We start from the raw sequence: 18,513 nt of genomic DNA on the forward strand, positions 1-18,513 counted from the left end.
AATAATAATATTGATAAATATGTTTTTCCTCTTTCTTAATAAATCATTTTTACTTTCTTGATTTTGACTCCTTTTTTTCTTTGATATTCTGACATATAAAATCAAATTAAAGCTCATCCTTTATTTTTATGCTACTTTTGTATTATTAGTGGACAAATACAGAGTTATACTTTATGGGAAACGTTTAATGCCATTTTCTTAATTGTTGTGGTCTTTTTGTGTGTGTGTGTGTTTGTGTAGCTTGCACCTTCTCTTCCTTTACAAGAAGATTTTGTTTATCACTGGAAGGCAATTACCCATTACTACATAGAGACTTCGGGTAAGAAACAAAGCTAATGTTAATTAAACAAAATTTATGAAATACTAAAATATATTTCAAATTAGTTTTCAAAGTTATTTTATATTTAAATTTATAAACAAGTTATTTTACTTTTAATTCCTCTTTTAGATTCACTTTAAAAATGTATCTATTGAGCACCTACTATGTGTAGGCATTGTTCTAGGCACTGAGCAATAGAACAGTAAATCAAACAGACAAAATCCCTGTCCTAATAGAGCTTATATACTGATGACAGAGAAGCGAGCCCAAAATAGACAAATACACATAGTGTGTCAGATGGCAGGGGCTGAGGGGGAAATGAGGCAGGCTAAGGGGATAGAAGTGTATACATGGGGGAAGGGGGGCAGTTGGCTTTTGTAGGTTAGAGAAAGCCTCATTGCCTGAACAGACGTCTCAGTTGGAATCTGAAGGAAAGAGGAAGCAAGCCTGGGGGGTTGGTTTCAGGAAGAGGACCTAGTGCAGAAACCCTGCAGCTGGAGCATACAACATGCTTGGCATACTCCAGGAACTGCAAGGAAGCCGGTTTGGCTAGAGCAACGTGAACAAGGAGAAAAGTGTGAGGAGGTGACGTCAGATGGGAGCCAGATGCAGTCACAAAAGGGCCTTGGAAGCTATTATAAGGGCTTTCGCTCTTACTCCAAGGTGGGAAGCCATCAGAGGGCTTTGGGTGGCATGTAACATAATCAATTTCAGCTTCTGTGAGAAAAAATTAGATTGGAAAGACACAGAGGCGAAGCTGTGGACCGTTAGGGGACCATTGCAGTGGTCCGAGCAACGATGGTGGCTTAAACCAGGGAGCTGGTAGGATAAGATTGTATTCTAGGTGTATTTTGGAGAAAGCTTTGTTGACAGATTGGATGTTGGGTATGAGAGACTGAGTCAAGGAAACTTCAAAGTTTTGGGCTTAGGCAGATGGAAAATAGAAAGGCCACTTACCAGGACAGGGCGACTGCAGGAGGAGCAGGTTTGTAAGTGTTCTGGACATGTTAAATTTGAGATGCCAACTATATGTCCAGTTGGATATGTTGAGTAGACAGTTGGAAATAGGAATCTGGAATTTAAGGTGGAGTTCTAAACCAGAGATATGACATTGAAGTCATCACATGTAAGTAGGATTTAAAGCCATGAGACTGGATGAGATGTAGGGAGTAAGGGTAGATGGAAGAGAGAAGATGTTCAGAAATGGAGCCCTCGGGCCCAATGCTCAGACATTGGGATGATGAAAACAATAGCAAAGGAAATCACTTTTGCTAGTGGGGTAGAAGACAGCCAAGAGAGAATGATGTCCTAGAGGCTAGAGAGGAGACAGGGATTAATTGTGTCAAATGACGCTGATGTCAGTTTAATGAAGACTAAGAAAGGATCTTTGGACTTAGCCGCAAGGAGCTCATTAGTGGACTTGATAAGAGCCGTTTTAATGGCAAGGAAGAGAGAGGAGACCTGATTGGATTATGCTTTAAGAGAAGAGGGGTCAGAAAACCTATATAGACAGTGGGACACGTCTATACACATTAGTGGGAAGGGGAGCTGAGAAATGGAGCATTAGCCAAGGGGAGATGTGGTTTCAAGAGAGGGTTTAATTTTAAGTATCTATTTATCTATTTAATCTCTATATCCACTGTGGGGCTTGAATTCACAACCCCGAGATCAAGAGTCATATGCTCTTATGCCTGAGCCAGTCGGGTAAGAGGGTCAGTCAAGAGAGGGTTTTACTTTTTTTTTTTTTTTTCAAGATGGAAGATATTTTAGTTTGTACTTTGATGGAGTGATCTAGTAGAGAGGGAACGGTGGACAAGAGTCAGATGCCGTCATTTCTGAGCAATACCCTTAAATGGGCAAGGGGAGTAGGGTCTAGTGCACAGGTGAGGGCTGAGCCTTAATAGGCACGTGGACAGTCCATCCGTCACAATAAGGTGTGGAAAACAGCATATAAGTATAGATGAAGAAGGAGGGTGGATGTGGTCTACAAAGTCTTCAAGAGTTCTTTTCTGGTTGCTTCTGTCTTTCTCAGTGAATAAGAAGTATGGAGAGTAAGGGGAATGTGAAATACATAGGTCAAAGGTTGACAAACTTTCTGTAAAGGGCCAGATAGTAAATATTTTAGGCTTTGTGGGTCCTGTGGCCTCTCTTGGAACTGCTCAGTTCTGTTGTGCAAAAGCCGCCATCAACAGTATGTAAAAGAATAGTGTTTCTTTGTTCCAATACAACAGAAACATGTAGTAAGCCTGGATTTGCCCCCTAGGCCAAAGTCTGGCACCTCCTGAAATAGAGTATTCAGGCAGTCTGATTGGGGAAGCTGATGGGGCCGTAGGTGATAATTCCTTAAAACAAAAAACCCTTTATAGTTGTATAATAAGTAAAAATTAGATACAAAATATATGTATACCTTTCCACGTAAAATATAACTTCTACCTTAATTTGGGTATTTAGACAGCAGATCTGTAGGAAAGATTTTTGAGAGGACCTGCCTTTTCAAATGACTATTCCTTAGCCCTTGTGAATTTTTCACTCCTCCATAGCTTTAAGGAAATACTTTAAGGGAAAGGCTTTAAGTTCTTGCTTTAAATGATTTTTTTTTTTTTTTTGCAGTTTAGTAGAAACAAGTATGTACATTATAATAAAGTATGGGACGAATGTGTGTATATGTGTCAGGCACAGAGAGAACAAAGAAGGGAGAAATAGAAGGCAGAGTCCCTAACGTGGGGTTTAAAGGATGATTAGGAGCAAGATCGAGGAGGAGGAAAAAGGCATTTCAGGTAGAAGGAATGGCATATGGAGGCACAGGGACCTACATGCAGCTTAGGAGTGAAGGGGGTAGAGGGCAAAAACAACGTCTTGCCTTCTAGGGAGCTAGGATTTTAATCCTGTCAAGTCACATTTACAATTCATTTGTCTCTCAATTTACAAAGCCTTTCTGGTCATTTTTCTCCATTGATAACTGTAATCAAACCATACTTGAACATTCATTCTTTCCTGGAATGTTTATATAAAGTCTGCAATTAAAGAGGAAAAAACATAAGAAAAAAAAAAGACCCAAATTTCAAATAAATTTACAAATTATCTTCTGTTAGTGGCTGGCCACTCGTTTTAGAAGAATACAAAATGAAACATCAAAAGTTAACATTTCTTGAATTCTTACTGTGTGCAAAGGCATTGAGCTTTACACACATGGTTTCATTGAAATCATATGACACTTCCTAGTGTTGATTACCCCCATTTTACAGGTGGTGGTGACAGAGGCTTAAATAGTTTGTCAAGGTCATCTGGCTACAAGCGACAGAGCCAAGATTTGAATGCAAGTTGTCTAACTCCAGGCCCCATGCTTTTAGTACCTGCCACATTGTATATCAAATTTGGTACATGTATCCTTGGAAACAAGGGTGACCTCTGTCTCTCCATTGTTTTCTCTGTAGGGCTTAGTGTTCCGGTTTACACTGCGTGTGCATGTGTATGTGCATACATGTGCACACATACAGGCAAAGCAACATACCATCAAAATATATAGCATACTAGGATTGTGTTGCACATACTATGGAGTACTAAGGAAATTACAGTAGAGACATAAATAAGAACTTGGCATTTCCAAGTATATTTTGTATTTAAACATTCTATTAAGAGCAATTTAGTACAGTAAGGGTAAGTTGATAAAACCATGTGATTTTTAAGTCCCAGTTGTGAACTCAAAATCTATCAATGGATTTTTATCTTAAAAAATCAATAGTGCTTAATAAGAATTCTCCTGAGAAGAAGTTTTGGCTTTGGGAAATAGTTGTCTGTTCATGAGAGATGCCAGAAATTGTTCTTTGGGCTCCTCATGTTTTCACAGATGGAGATGAATTAGGGGCTGTAAGTGTATGACTTCCCAGTGTTACGACGTGATTCAGTAGCAAACAAAAACAGAACCTGCCCTTTCTATGTATCCTACCTAATTCAGCTTGATGTTTAAGGCCAACCTGTTTCTATATAAAGAGACTTAAAATTCAGATCCAAAAGTTCAGAACTTCTGAACTAGCTGTTTGAAAAAAAATTGTTTTTAATTGTAAGTGTATACAAAATTTTGATGTTATGTGTATTTTTCTTGATCATGTTCCCATTTCTGTATAAATGGCTCTTATTTTGAATTATACATAGACATTAGTTAATAGAATATATTTCAGAATATTGATTCCATTTTTGAATAAGAACATGGCAAAAAGAATCACCTACATCCTGGCAAAGATAATTACATACCAATTATATACCACTTAAGTGTGTAGTTCAGATTTTTCTCTCATTTTGAATTGGAATAGAGAAATAGCAAAGGCATTTTAGGTACAAATAGGCAGTTTTAAATTGTTTGAATGTTTGATGAATTTTTTTTATTATTATTTAGATGATAAAGCCCCAGTGACAGATACAAATATTCCCTCTCATCTGGACCAGATGTTAGGTATTTTGCTACAGGAAGAACGGGAGCGAGAGTTCGGAGTGACAGGGCCGTGTATGGAATATTTGCTTCATCACAAGATCTTGGAAACGTTATATACCTTAGGAAAAGCTGATGTAAGTTCCTATCCACATGTTCTTGGGCATGTAATACATGCATTAATGTCTTAGAGGTAAAGAAGCTGCAAGTACTAAATTTAATTATAGAGGTATGTATTAAGCATGGTGGAATCCAAGTCAGGACTGTGAAAAACAGAAAATGTGCAGCCTGCACAATGTGACTGTCCAGAGAGCCAGCAAAGCCCTAGGATGCTCTAGGCGACAACTGGTCCTCAGGCTTGCTGAGAATTACAGTGTAAACATTTATGAAAATATGCTCAAGGGCATGTACTCAGAATCAAAGGACGTGAGAAGGAACCCAGTGTAAACTGGGTTAGGAAAATAGGGCTTATTTTGCATAATCCAGAAAGAAAATGTCACTGATTATTCTGACATTACCTCTACCAAGGAGTGGAGCCACGTTAAGTTTTTAGGCCTCATGAATCCTGAGAAATCTTTGCAAAACTGGTATTTATGATATAAATAATATTCTGTACCAGGAAACTTTAAAACTACATAAAAAGGCAAGTTTCAAAGCCTGTGGGGGTGCGAGGGAAAGGGAAGAACTTTGGAGTGCGGTTGGGAGGCCTGGCTTTGCCACTAACGCTATGACCTTGAACGTCCCTTTGGTTAACCTTCTTTCTCTTTAACGTTTGAACAGGTGATCACGGAGGGCCTCCCTCAAGTCTCAAAATCTGTGCTTTTGTTCTGTGAATTTCTATAATATATGTGAAAATCAAACTGGAAAAAAAATCAACATGTTTAAACACCAAATAGAGTTATGAGTAGTGGTATTACGGAAAGTTTCCTTTTAACTAAGTCTGTAGTACTCCCAATTCATTTTAAGTTAAATTCATGCAATTTATATTTTTGAGGCAGGATATCTGCTCCCCTATCGTGTGGAGAGAGGGATGGTACAACACTAAGTTGAATACAGATTAATTGATTTTTGAGTGAAGGTCAATAATTGTAGCACCCGGCAAATTAATTTTTATATCGGTGATTGTAAATGTTACAGGTCTATCTGAATAATGCAAAGTATTTGCTATCTAGAAAAAATACTGTGCATGAGATTATCGTTTATACCATTTCCAGGTAGCATGTCTATGAGGATGCTTTGGAAATGCTCATTTTGTGACTGTATTTTAATTGCAAACAGTATAAGCAGGTTAGTGATAGAACACATAACCTTGTTAGTTTGTGCTCTCTTAACCCACAGCGTAAGCAATCATCAGGTTTACCTAGTTTTCAGCAAAGATTTAAAGCATGGCATGTTATAAAAACTTCCTTTTTAAATATTCATTGTTTATAATAATCATAATGTAAATAATTTTGCAACTAATGCAAAACAGCCATAGAGTTAACCATAATAGTTCGGGGTTACCCTAGCATTTAGAATACAAACAGGTTGATGTTGCCCAAACTGATTTCAACAGCGTGTCGTTACCATGCTGTCTGTCATCACATCAGCCTGCAGTTCCATTGGCTGTATTATACAGTCCCAGATGTAATTTTATTTCTAGAATGCCAGTCATTAATATTTGGTGGAGAATTGTATATTGAAAGACTCATTAATCGGCTGGTTGCATTGACTTTTGAGGGTGAAATACATTCACATTCCTATTCTTTAAGCTTTTTGAGTAAGCATGTTTGTATCGTCTGTTCTCCCTTGTTTGCTTTTCTGTTCTTTGCGCCCAGTGTCCCCCAGGGATGAAGCAGCAGGTGCTGGTGTTCTACACTAAACTCTTGGGGAGGATCCAGCAGCCGCTGCTCCCGCACATTAACGTCCACAGGCCGGTGCAGGTATTTTCTTCTCCTTCTCCAAACAGCATTGGGTTCCGTTTCTTTTCATGTATAAATACTTTAATGTGATTGTTCTGAGATGAAAAATAATAAAGGAAATTTTTCCAAAAATAACGTGTAAATTAGCAAATACTTGAGCTTCTGGTATGCAGCACGTTGTATTATATGCTCTATTTTTCTCTTAAAGTTTTATACATTAGTTTTTCCTTTAACTTATCTCTTCGACATCTCAAGGGGTTTATTGTGTGCTTATGAATTTTCTAGGGTGATATATTTGAAAAACTTACTAGTAAATCTCTTTTGTTGGAAGTGATGGTAAATAGTGTTCTGTCTGCAGAATGCAAGGTATTTGCATTATATGAAAATTGTAAATACTCTTAAGGCAAACAGATGGCTATTTATGTACCTGTAAAAAGTAACCCAAGTTTGAAACATTTTTTTTAAATTTTTTAACAGAAATTAATTCGACTGTGTGGTGAAGTACTTGCAACACCAACGGAAAATGAAGAAATCCAGTTTCTCTGTATTGTATGTGCAAAGCTGAAACAAAATCCCTACTTGGTTAATTTTTTTCTGGAGGTATGGTACTTGTCAACCTTCGAAGCATGCTTATATTACAATTATTTTGAGAATTGAATTCTGTAAATAATATTAGAAGGAATTACATTTTGTGGGTATCAGATGGCTTGTTTCACTTCCCAGAATTATTTTTCATTGACGATCACTGTTTGTTTTAACCTGAAATCTTTTGAGGAAGCCACTCTTCAGAGAAAGTAGTTGAGCTGATCTACAGGGCAGTGCAGGGCCTGGACAAATACAGACTCAAGGCTTAGCAGGGATGCAGCTTGAAGGGGAAAATCAGGGAGAGTGAGTCAGGAGCTTATAAACTATCATGTTATCAGCCAGGTCTGCTCTAGTGCGGAGCACGGGTAATCTGGCCTGGGGTCTGTGTGCGGATTGGGGCAGGATGCGCACAATCCCGAGTGACCTCTCCAGCCTGGTATAGCAGTGGCAGTTGCTCTAGTATTCCGCCCTGTCTCTTCTTAGCCCTAGTCGGTGGATCATACTTTACGTATTCCATCAATCAGTGTTTTGGGTTTTACTCCCAGTTTTAAATTAGAAAATACTTCGTGTACTTTCTTCTGTCATTCACTTCTTTTTTTCTGCAGTGAAGTCATTTAGGAATGTAGTAGAAAAATTAGTTTGGGGGGCACCTGGGTGGCTCGGTTGGTTAAGTGTCTGCCTTTAGCTCAGGTCATGATCCCAGGGTCCTGGGATCGAATCCCTCATCGGGCTCCCTGCTCAGCGGGGAGTCTGCTTCTCCCTCTTCCTCTTCTCCTTTGCCCACTTACGCTGTCTCTCTCTCAAATAAATAAAATCTTGAAAAAAACAGAAAAAATTAATTTTGCTAGGTTTTTTTAAAAATCTTTTTGTTTTCTTTTTCTTTTTGTCTTTCTTTCCCTAGATTAGGTACAAGTGAGGTACAGTGCAGTTTGCTCTTTTTGGTCTGTGGTTCTCTTGAGTTTAACAAACCCACGGTCATGTAGCCACCACCAGCCTCAAGCGACACAGCAGGCCTGCCAGCCTCCCGCGGCTTCCTTGGAGCCCCTCTCCCTCCACCCCATCCTCAGCGATCACTGATGTGGTTCTGTCGTAGGTTTCCTCTTTTACAGAAAGTCACACAAATGTGATCAGCTTTCACGTCTGCCTTTTTTTTTTTTTTTTTCCTTAGCATAATGCATTTGAGATTCAAAGATGAGTTTGGTCCCTGATACTGTTGAGTGATATCCCGTGGCGTGGGTGTATCACAGTTGTTTATTCATCCACCCGTTGAGGGACGTGGGGTTGTTTCCAGTTTGGGCAATTATGGGTAAAGCCACTGTGCACATTCACACGCGGTTTTTTTCTGAGGACTTAGGTTTTCACTTCACTTGGGTAAACACCGAAGAGTAGGATTGCTGGACCCTGTGGCAAGCGTGTATTTATTTTCATAAGAACCTGCCAAACTGTTTTACCCCTTATCGTTTTGCATCCTGTCAACGATGTGTGCGAGCTCCTGTTGTTCCCCATCCTGTCAGAGTGAGCGTTGTCAGGGTCTTGTTTTTAAAAATTTTAGCCATTCTAGTAGGTGGGTTTGTTTGCCGCTTCACTCTATTGACTAAGTCACCCAAGATCCTCTTCTGCACTCTTACTGAAGACAGGTGAGCAGCCAAGCTGCAAAAGTGCATGCATTTAAGTTTTTAGGTAGCGATAAAGAGGCCGAATGCCAGTTTTTCATGGTGGGTGTCCTATTTTGAAGGTTTGTTTCAAAATGGCTGAAATACACTTCTGATTTCAGATTCTAAGGGTTTATTACAGGTTTTTTAGGTTTTGGGATATAAATGTAGCAAATAGCTCAATCTGGCTGTCTGAGATTTTTCCTCTCAAAGTTCACGTTAGTTACTTAAAGTTTTCTTAGATACCCTAGTTACTTTTGATGCTTGGATTTTTGCCCCAGCTTGAGCTTTAAGGACTTTTTCTCAAGAATCCCTGAAACTCGTTCAGAAGGACACAGCCGTCGATCAGAAGCAGAGAAAATTTATGGGCGTACATATGCTGATGGAGAGATAGGTGTCCTCTGTTTTCCTGTCTCCACAGAGACAGTTCCATTTAGATCTCACTACAAAGAATGCCCGGTTTTAAAGCGCATACTTCTCCACAGCCTGAGGTAGTAGGCATCTCCGTTTTCTCAAGACTATTCATAAGCTTTTAATGTGGTTGTTACAGTCTTCCTGTCATTAGAGTTATTTAAATGTATTTTATTTTCTCCTGCTGGTCAGTAAGCTCCTTGAGGACAAGGACTCTGTTGCATTAATCTTTGGGTTCCCACAACTTGTCTAGTATCCAGTATAATGTATAATAACTGCTTAATTAGCACTTGCTGAATGAATTTTCAGAGAAATGCAGCTATGTTACTTATAAGTACAGAGAGTAATAAAAGTTCTTTGCAGTTGTCAGGCATATATCCCCTGAATTCTAATCTCTCTTTTCATGTAAAGCAGCTACTCTGTGCATCTACTATGGTTTAAGTGCCTATGGTAAATGAGTTAGGAACAGTCTTTGCCCTAAAGGAGTTCATAGTCTGGTGACAAGGGTAAGACTAATATTCAAGCTATAATCTGAGGTGGAGTAAGGTGAGTATCCTAAGAAGGATGCAAAGTAAAGATGCCTTAAGTCTTCCTCGGATGAAGGGATTACATCTGCTCTTAGGTTGTTGGGAAAGACTTCATGGAAGAGTTTATCTTTGATTTGAGCCCTGACAGATGTTCAGATAAGAGTGGGTGAACATACGTAAGGAAATGAAGATATAGAAGTCTGTGGTGTGTTCATGAAACAGTATAAAATTAGGATATGTGATAAGAAATGGGCCTGGAGAGATGGACTAGGAAGGATCAAAGGCTTTGAATGGCAGGATGAAGAATCTGAACATAGTTGAAGTCACTGGGGAGCCACCGAAGGTTTTTGAGCAGGGATGTTACTACATGATGGTGTCTGTACCTTAAGTCAGATTGATGGCAGCATCTTGTACAGTGGATTCCTTTGAAAGGAAAAAGAAAAGCAGAGGAAACCAACTTGGAAGCTGAGGGAGTAACCCCGACGAGAAGTGGCAAGGACTGTAAGTTGGAGGCAGTGAGATGGAACGAAGTAAATATATTCCAGAGAGGCCAGAAGTAGGTGTTGTGTGGTCTTGTGCAGGAAGCAAGAGAAAGGATGATGAGTGCTTGAGTTTCTGAACCAGGAAGGTTGTTGCTAACAGAAAGGAGGGAGCCCTGAGGGAGCTTATGTTGAGGGGAAGATGGTAGTTACAGTTCTGGATGTTTTGAGTCCTCCTGGTATCCAATGGAGATAATTGGCAGGCATTGATCTTGCAAATCTGTGATTTGGGAGGGAAGTCTGGGTTCAAGAGATTTGGGGGTTATGTGTATAAATGTGCTGTGGCTATCATTAAAACCCCTGAAGTAGAAAGGGAACAGTTTTGGTAAGAACCAAAGTGTAAGACAAGGCAACAGTTCCTCATCATCTGGGAGCTTGCTAAAAATGCGGATTCCATCACGACATTGTACACCTGAAATCAGTATAACATTGTCAACTATACCTCAGTAATATAAGTAAATAAGTTAAAATGTGGATTCCTTGGCTCTACCTCCAGATATTCTCATTCAGGTCTGGGTGGGACCCAGGAATCTGCATTTCTCTCAAGCCCCACAGATGACCGTGACGCCAACGGTCTTGAGTCACACTTTGAGAAACACTCGTCTGAGAAGTGAATGCTAGTCCAAGATTATTCTTCCTTTGCCATTCTTATCTGAGGTACCATTTCCAACAATACTCACATTCATAAGGACTGTGATATGCAACTGATTTTATAGGAAATTGGGAAGTTGTTTGGAGTAGTTGTTTTCTTTTAACATGTGCTGTGGGCTCAATTTCACAAGAAGATTGGTCCAAACTATATCTTTAACTGTAATAAAAGTGATTTATAATAACTATAATATAACTTTGGAAATAGAACTCTGAATTCATTCAGTACTGAGTGCACCTCTGTGATGGGTGAAACACGGTGAGAGGCCCCTGAGGAGACTTCTAACCTGTGTGTGTGATTTGATTTTTGCTCTTAGGTTCAAATGGAAAGCAGAACGCTTCCCCTGAAACTAATGATTTGCTTTGGTTACAATTCCTTTTTTTTTTTTTTTTTAAGACTTTATTTATTTGAGAGAGAGAGCACACACAAGCCAGAGGGTGGGAGGGGGAGAAGCAGACTCCCCACTGAGCAGGGAGCCTGACGTGGGACTTGATCCCAGGACCCTGGAATCATGATCTGAGCTGAAGGCAGACACTTAACCAACTGAGCCACCCAGGCACCCTGCTTTGGTTAAGATTCTCTTTGTGTTTGTGTGTGTGTGTATTGGGGAGGTGGGACCGACATTTCAAGTAAATCTTTTCTCATCAAGAACACTAAAAAAAAAAACAAAACACTAATAAAAAGGTCCTGAGAGTATTGAGTTCTTTTTATAAAGCAGAGGTACAGGGGAAACAGAAAAATCATCTTAGAAAACTGATCTTAGAAGAATCAACATCGAGGCTCTGTATTTTAAGTAGCCCAGTGATGAGAAGATGATTAATTCCAATTGAAACCTCCTGAATCTTTTTTCCCCACTAACATCAGTTGTTACTAAAAACAGTTGTTTTTAGCAGTAGTCATATAGTTATCACTAATACTGTTCACTGCTTTTGGTCATGGTAAACCGTTTTGTACTTAGTGTAAAGAGTGTTATAAATGCCTGGGCAATTTTAAAATATCTAAAACACAACTTGTTGACGTCTGAGTGTTTTCATTTGTCATAACACTTTTTATCTATTGCCACATTGGCTAGACATTGAACGTGAGTTATAGAAAAACCGATAAAAATATGATTTCTGTTTTATAAGTCTTTTGATACGAATCTTACAGAACATGTGTTCTTTTTCAGAATAAGTTGAAGTCATTGGCTTCCAAAGGCACACCAGATGTAATTTCAGAAGACTCACTGAAAGGTCAGGATTCCGTGTCAACAGACACGGGCCAGTTCTGTCAGCCAGAGGAACTGTCTGGTGCTGTGGGGCTGGAGCACACAGAGACAGAAGATGAGCCTCCTCAGCAGATGGATGAGCTGTCCACCAGCTTGGATAGCCTAGCCGTCAGCCCACTGCCTGAGGCCACGGTTGTTCGTCCAAACCAGGATTACAACTTAGTGAATTCCTTGTTAAATCTCACTAGAAGTCCTGTGAGTCTTCCTTACTCTTTCCCTTCCTTACTCTTTTAGAACTGTGATCTAACCTGATCACAGTTACGTGCATTTGAAATAGAAAAAAAAAAAAAGTCTATTCTTTTAGTGTAAAACATTACATCTTTTTCAGTTGAATTTTTCCCAAACAACTTGACATACATCTAATTCAAGAATTGAAGGGGTCTGTGTGTTTTCCCTCAGGATGGCCGGATAGCTGTGAAAGCCTGCGAGGGCTTGATGCTGTTAGTCAGTTTGCCAGAGCCTGCGGCTGCCAGGTGCCTCACGCAGAGCACGTGCCTGTGCGAACTGCTGACAGACAGACTCGCCTCCCTGTACAAGGCCCTACCTCAGTCCGTGGACCCGTTAGATATCGAAACAGTGGAAGCGATTAACTGGGGGTAAGAATCATTACTTGTGTTTTCCCGTAGAAGCGACTTCTTAACACCTATACCTGTAAATTCGCTGCTATTTTGCAGGGATATAAATCTTTAGTTTTGGAAAATGTGACATTACTTGTGATCATTAAATGGGATTATTTTCTGAGGCTTGTTTTAAATGTGTTGCCAGTCAGGAGTGAACTGGTATGGGAACAATCCAGCTGTTACATAGTTAAGCTATTTTTCCATTATAATGAATAATTAAGACCTTAATTACATTAAAACCAATAACTTTGATTTTTTTTTTTTTTTGGATTCCTGAGAGAGGGAACATCCTTTTGTAAATATGCCTCTCGGCAGTCTCAGTTTTGTGGCCCGCGTGTATGGACTCTCCCCTCCTACCCATCTTTTGGGGGTCCCCTGATTCTCATAGGAAAATGTGATTATCGCAGAACATTTATAAGTTTATAAGCAGCATGAGGAAAAGTACCCCAAATCCTGTCATCTATAAGCTGCCTAATGTTTTAGTATAATAACCTGTTACAGTTTTTCTCTGCATTTTTAACTCTTCCTTGGTTTTTACTAGTCTTTTTCCACCCGCTATTCTGCCAACATCGGTAGGGCAGAGCCACAGATTAACTTTACCGCTGTCCGGTGTTTTAAGGAGGAAGAGAAGCAGGCCACTTGTTTCTTTTTGCACACCCTCCTTTACCCTTTCTTCCACCCCAGCAGCTGAGAACCTCCCACACTTCCTTCCTGCCACTTGGTCAGATTTACCATGGGAGCATCAGGAGCTGTCTGTGTGGTTTTTCCTCTGCAGTTGCATTCTGTGTTAGTCTCTCTCTTCCCACTTAATGAGTGCAAGTTATTTACAACTGTAATTTGAAAGGTTTTCTCTAATCCTTGGCTTACTTTTATAAAACCTGCTTCTGGTGGTCATCCAGCACTGCCTGTATACATGTATCTTACTGCGTAAGTTCATTCACGGGCCTTCGTTGTTCCATGTGCGCTGAATTGGATTACCCCTTTGGGATTACTTTGGACTAAGCATTTCTTCTACGTCCTACAGCTTGGACTCATATAGTCATAAAGAAGATGCTTCAGCATTCCCAGGAAAACGAGCCTTAATTTCATTTCTTTCCTGGTTTGATTATTGTGATCAACTTATAAAGGAAGCACAAAAGGTTTGATTTTTTTTGTTACTTATTGATAATTTTAAAATGTAAATGTCTATTAAGTAAAATTTTGTCAGTTTATATCCCTGAATATGTCTTAATTATCTTAGGATAGCACAGTCAGTAAAATAAATACAACCAAATAAGACAAGAAAACGTGTGTGTGTGTGTGTGTGTGTGTGTGTGTGTAGTACAACTCTGGAAGAAATCACAGTTCAAGTTCTGCAATAGAAAATTGTATTTACAATATTACAACAGAAAGCTCCATAAGGTGACATTGGCCTCCCTCCATTTCTCCTCTTTGGGGAGACGTTAATACTCTATGGGGATTGGGATAATATTTTTGTCCTGTTCACCTTGTTCCTGAAAATTTAGATAAAATGTAAAGGACCCAGTAGCTAGCATCTAATCTAGGTTTATATGCCATCGACCGTCTCAATAGGCAAGTTTGTTTTTCCACATTAATTCAAATGGAGAATGCAAACTGACTTATTGATGTTACAAATTAATTTCTCTTTTCCGTTAAAAAAAGAAAAAGATAGCGATGCTTTTTCCGTATTCTAGACCGCTGCTATTACTCTTGCCAAAGCTGTCCACGAAAGGTTTTTTATCGGAGTCATGGAACCTCAGCTGATGCAAACGTGAGTGGCCTTTTCCCTTAAAAAACAAAAAGTTGCTATTTCATGTCATTTTCCACACTAATGACGTGTTTGTTGTGCCCAGTTCTGAGATGGGTATTCTAACATCAACTGCTCTGCTCCATCGCATTGTTCGGCAAGTAACCTCTGATGTTTTGCTTCAAGAAATGGTGTTTTTTATCCTTGGAGAACAGAGGGAACCGGAAACTCTGGCAGACGTTAGCAGACACCCTTTAAGACATAGGTTAATAGAGCATTGTGATCACATATCTGATGAGGTAAGCTGTGTAAGATTTAGAATGGGACTTTGAAGCGTAATTTTAATGTACTTGTGATGTTTTGAATATAGCTTCTTGATGTGGCTTTAAAATCAAAAGCATGACTTACAGGATGGCAAGAAGAATCGTTTATTCAGAGATGTTTTTCAGTTAGCCTTTATCATTTTGGTTTCAGATAAGCATAATGACGTTAAGAATGTTTGAACATCTTTTACAAAAACCCAACGAGCACATTCTTTACAACTTGGTCCTAAGAAATCTCGAAGAAAGAAATTATACTGAGTATAAGCCTGTGTGTCCAGAAGATAAAGATGTGGTGGAGAATGGATTGATAGCAGGAGCCGTGTAAGTCCTCACCCAGCCTTGCAAGCTTAGCATTTCCTACAGAACTGTCATCTTCTCTCTCCTCCTACGTCTGTCCCTTATTTGTAAAAAAAAAAAAAAAAAAAAAAGGCCTCTAACAGTTTACAAGATTTTTGAAAATAAAATTTAGATGCCATGATATCACCATACCTTTAAATCACAAGTGGTATTCTTTAAACGGAACAAAATCAATATATTCTGGAGTTTGATGTTTGTATAAAATGTTAATTTCCCTATAAAATGTAATTCTTTAATTCTTTTATTAGCAAAACCATGTAGTGTTTTCCAAGAACATGACAGAGAATCTCATTGGTTTAGAAAAATGTAATAAAATGTTGTCTTTTTTATACATCATTCAATTAAACATAGAGATCTGGAAGAAGACCCATTATTTACTGACATTTCGCCGGATAACACTCTGTCAAATCAGGAGTGGCTTAGCTCTTCACCCCCTGCTACTCCAGACCACCCCAAAAATGATGGGAAAACTGAAGTCCATAAAATTGTAAATAGGTGAGTTGCCGTATAAATTTGACTTACATCTCTTTTGCTTGTTTTTATAACCCATAACAGCTCTGTTCTTAGATTGTTACAAAGATATATTGTAAATTCAATCTTCCCTTCTTTAATCTAAAGATTATATCAGCTTTTTGTCATGTTTATATAGCAAGTGACAGCCTCGGGGCAACAATCGATAGCAAAGGGGAAAAGCTCTACTTAACATAGAAACAAAAATAGGTAATAGTGGTTGGATGAACCTTCAGATGGCCCTGCTTTTTTTAACATAAAAATTTTTAAGTCATTCTCCGTTGGAACAACACGGAGAATGTCCAGTTTGACAAATTGCACTTCTTAGTCATGTACTCACGTATGCTAAGCATGGGGCCATTCCCTTTTGATACTTGTGGTTTTACTTTTTTCTTTTTCTTTTTTTTAAGTGCCCTTTCTCTGGCGATATTCTCTTTCTTCCTTGATGTTCTGTTTCTTCCTTTGCAGCACTGTCACTGATGTGCCTGGTTCTGGCAGGTGACTTTAGAGAAATTGCATGTGGCTCAAGATGCAAAATTAGGGTGCATAAAAATCTTCAATTACTTAAAAGCCAGTTTCCTGACATGAACAGATATCATGGCAGTCTGTCATTGTGCTGGAATGTAAAAGATCATTTTAGGCTTACTTCTTTTTTTTTTTTTTTAAAGATTTTATTTATTTAATTGACAGAGAGGGACAGAGAGAGAGGGAACACAAGCGGGGGGAGTGGGAGAGGGAGAAGCAGGCTTCCCGCCGAGCAGGGAGCCCGATGCGGGGCTCGATCCCAGGACCCTGGGACCATGACCGGAGCCGAAGGCAGTTGCTTAACCAACTGAGCCACCCAGGCGCCCCTAGGCTTACTTCTACTTTAAGTGGAAAGAGTGATTATTAAATAAAACCTTTGAGATATGAAAGAGTAATCAGTGTAAAACTGATTCAAGATGAAGTACTTAAGAATGTATCATTTTGTTTTTCAAGTTTCCATTTGCATCAACACTTGGCTAAACTGAAGATATCATTTGATAGTTTAAGGTATAAAGATACTGAATTGTGGGAGTATTTCTGTTACTGACTATGGCTTTCTCATTTAAGTTTTCTCTGTCTGGTACCCGATGAAGCAAAATCGTCCTACCATGTCGAGGGCACTGGATATGACACCTACCTCCGAGATGCTCACAGGCAGGTAAGTGAAGTAGTTAATTTTTGGAAGTGAAATCTAATGAGTGCACATACACACTTTGTCCCATTGCCCACAGTCATTTCTCCAAAGGTTTCCCTCAACGAGACCCGAACTCCCTCTTGTTACTTTAACTTCAGGCAGGTGACCTTACTTTGCCTTTTGCTGGCTGTCTGTCTCAAGATTTCTTTATGCTTGCTCCCCTTCCTTTTCCTCCTTCCGCTGTGTCTCCCTCCCCACCTCTCCCCTTCCCTTGTCTCCCTCCGTCCCTCTCTGTCTCTTCCTTCCCTTTCTTTCTATACTTTAAATTCTGTCTACCCCCCTATCCTTTTCCCTGATGATCCAAAACATAACCTCTAAATGATTCTACCCACCCCCCCCTTACTCTTCGTCTACAGGAATGCCTGTCCCCTTCTCCACCCCTTTTCTTACCTGAGCAGTTACGTACGGGTGCCTCGCTCCCTCCCTCCGTGCGCTCCCTACTGCCTGCCCCCGCAGCTTGCTACCTCCCTGATAGGACCCTCTGAAAGGTCTGCTCTGAAGTAGTCACCTAAATGGCCTTCTCAAGGTCTTCTTTCCTCTCCCTAGCATTTTACAGAAGTCCTAATTTTAAAATGTCTCAAGTCAGAAAAATGCACATTTAATTTTCATTTAAATCCTTGAGACTGAAGTGTACAGTTCTGTATAATTAATTTGCATGTGCCTGTAGCATGAATGCGCAAGTCCAGATGACTGCAGGAGTGACTAGAGTAATTGTGTAGCTAGCGCCTTCAGGGACGAGAGGGTGAAGGCAAGACAAGTGGTACCGATCTCAGGAGTATCAACTGGATTTTTAAACTGCATTTATTCTTTCTGTAAAGTTCCATTTCCATTCTCTACAAATGCAGTTATTGTGGATTGTTTCAGAAATATTAGAATACAGACAAGGATAAAAAATGTTTAATTTCTAGGTAAGAATTTCAGACATGTTAATGGGAAAATGCTTTATTAAATATTGGGGTGTGGTTTAGGATAGAAAACTGTCTACTGAAAGCCAAATTGGTTGAAACTCACAAAATACTGAAGAAGCTGGCTTTCTGATTGTTTTAAATAATGTTTTTCTTTCAAAAGTTGATGTTAGTGCTTCATGGTGAGAATATGATTTAATTTCAGGTAATTTCCAAACTAGAGAGGTCAGAGTAATGTCGCCTTATTGAATAAGGGGAATCTGAAAAGGGAAAGAATGGGGAAGAAAACTTTGTTCCAAATTTCTTTTGTTTAAACTCAGGTAAATTATGTGTTGGGGAAGACGTTTCAAATTTATTTTTATTACCTGAGGTCTTGTGCTTATCAAAACCCATGTTGTTTATCCCAGTGGTAAACTGTAGTGAAGGACCAGTTTCTTATTATTTCCAGTCTGTCACAGACAGATTACACTTGGGTAAAATATAATAAAAATGAATTACTAGAAAGATGAAAAAAAATACCACCCCTGATTATTTTATTCGATTCAGCAGACATAAA

The 18,513-nt window shown here is 39.2% G+C and overlaps 1 protein-coding gene across 3 annotated transcripts in view; it reads left to right on the top strand.

Annotated features, from left to right (window-relative positions):
- The window catches only part of FAM160B1 (family with sequence similarity 160 member B1), a 38,234-nt gene that overhangs the window by 6,271 nt on the left and 13,450 nt on the right, over positions 1 to 18,513 (top strand). For 2 of the 3 annotated variants that reach the window (XM_027596970.2, XM_027596971.2), the window contains exons 2-13: positions 241 to 319; positions 4,713 to 4,882; positions 6,563 to 6,667; positions 7,124 to 7,246; positions 12,178 to 12,471; positions 12,676 to 12,872; positions 13,921 to 14,035; positions 14,591 to 14,667; positions 14,750 to 14,942; positions 15,118 to 15,287; positions 15,675 to 15,818; positions 16,926 to 17,016. In XM_027596970.2, coding sequence (XP_027452771.2) covers positions 241 to 319; positions 4,713 to 4,882; positions 6,563 to 6,667; positions 7,124 to 7,246; positions 12,178 to 12,471; positions 12,676 to 12,872; positions 13,921 to 14,035; positions 14,591 to 14,667; positions 14,750 to 14,942; positions 15,118 to 15,287; positions 15,675 to 15,818; positions 16,926 to 17,016 — 1,758 coding nt within the window. Of the gene's footprint in view, positions 1 to 240; positions 320 to 4,712; positions 4,883 to 5,525; positions 6,668 to 7,123; positions 7,247 to 12,177; positions 12,472 to 12,675; positions 12,873 to 13,920; positions 14,036 to 14,590; positions 14,668 to 14,749; positions 14,943 to 15,117; positions 15,288 to 15,674; positions 15,819 to 16,925; positions 17,017 to 18,513 lie in introns of those variants that run through there. The other variant, XM_027596972.2, reaches the window with a different exon arrangement.

This window comes from Zalophus californianus, chromosome 15, assembly GCF_009762305.2.
Source record: "Zalophus californianus isolate mZalCal1 chromosome 15, mZalCal1.pri.v2, whole genome shotgun sequence".
Classification (NCBI taxonomy): Eukaryota; Metazoa; Chordata; class Mammalia; order Carnivora; family Otariidae; genus Zalophus; species Zalophus californianus.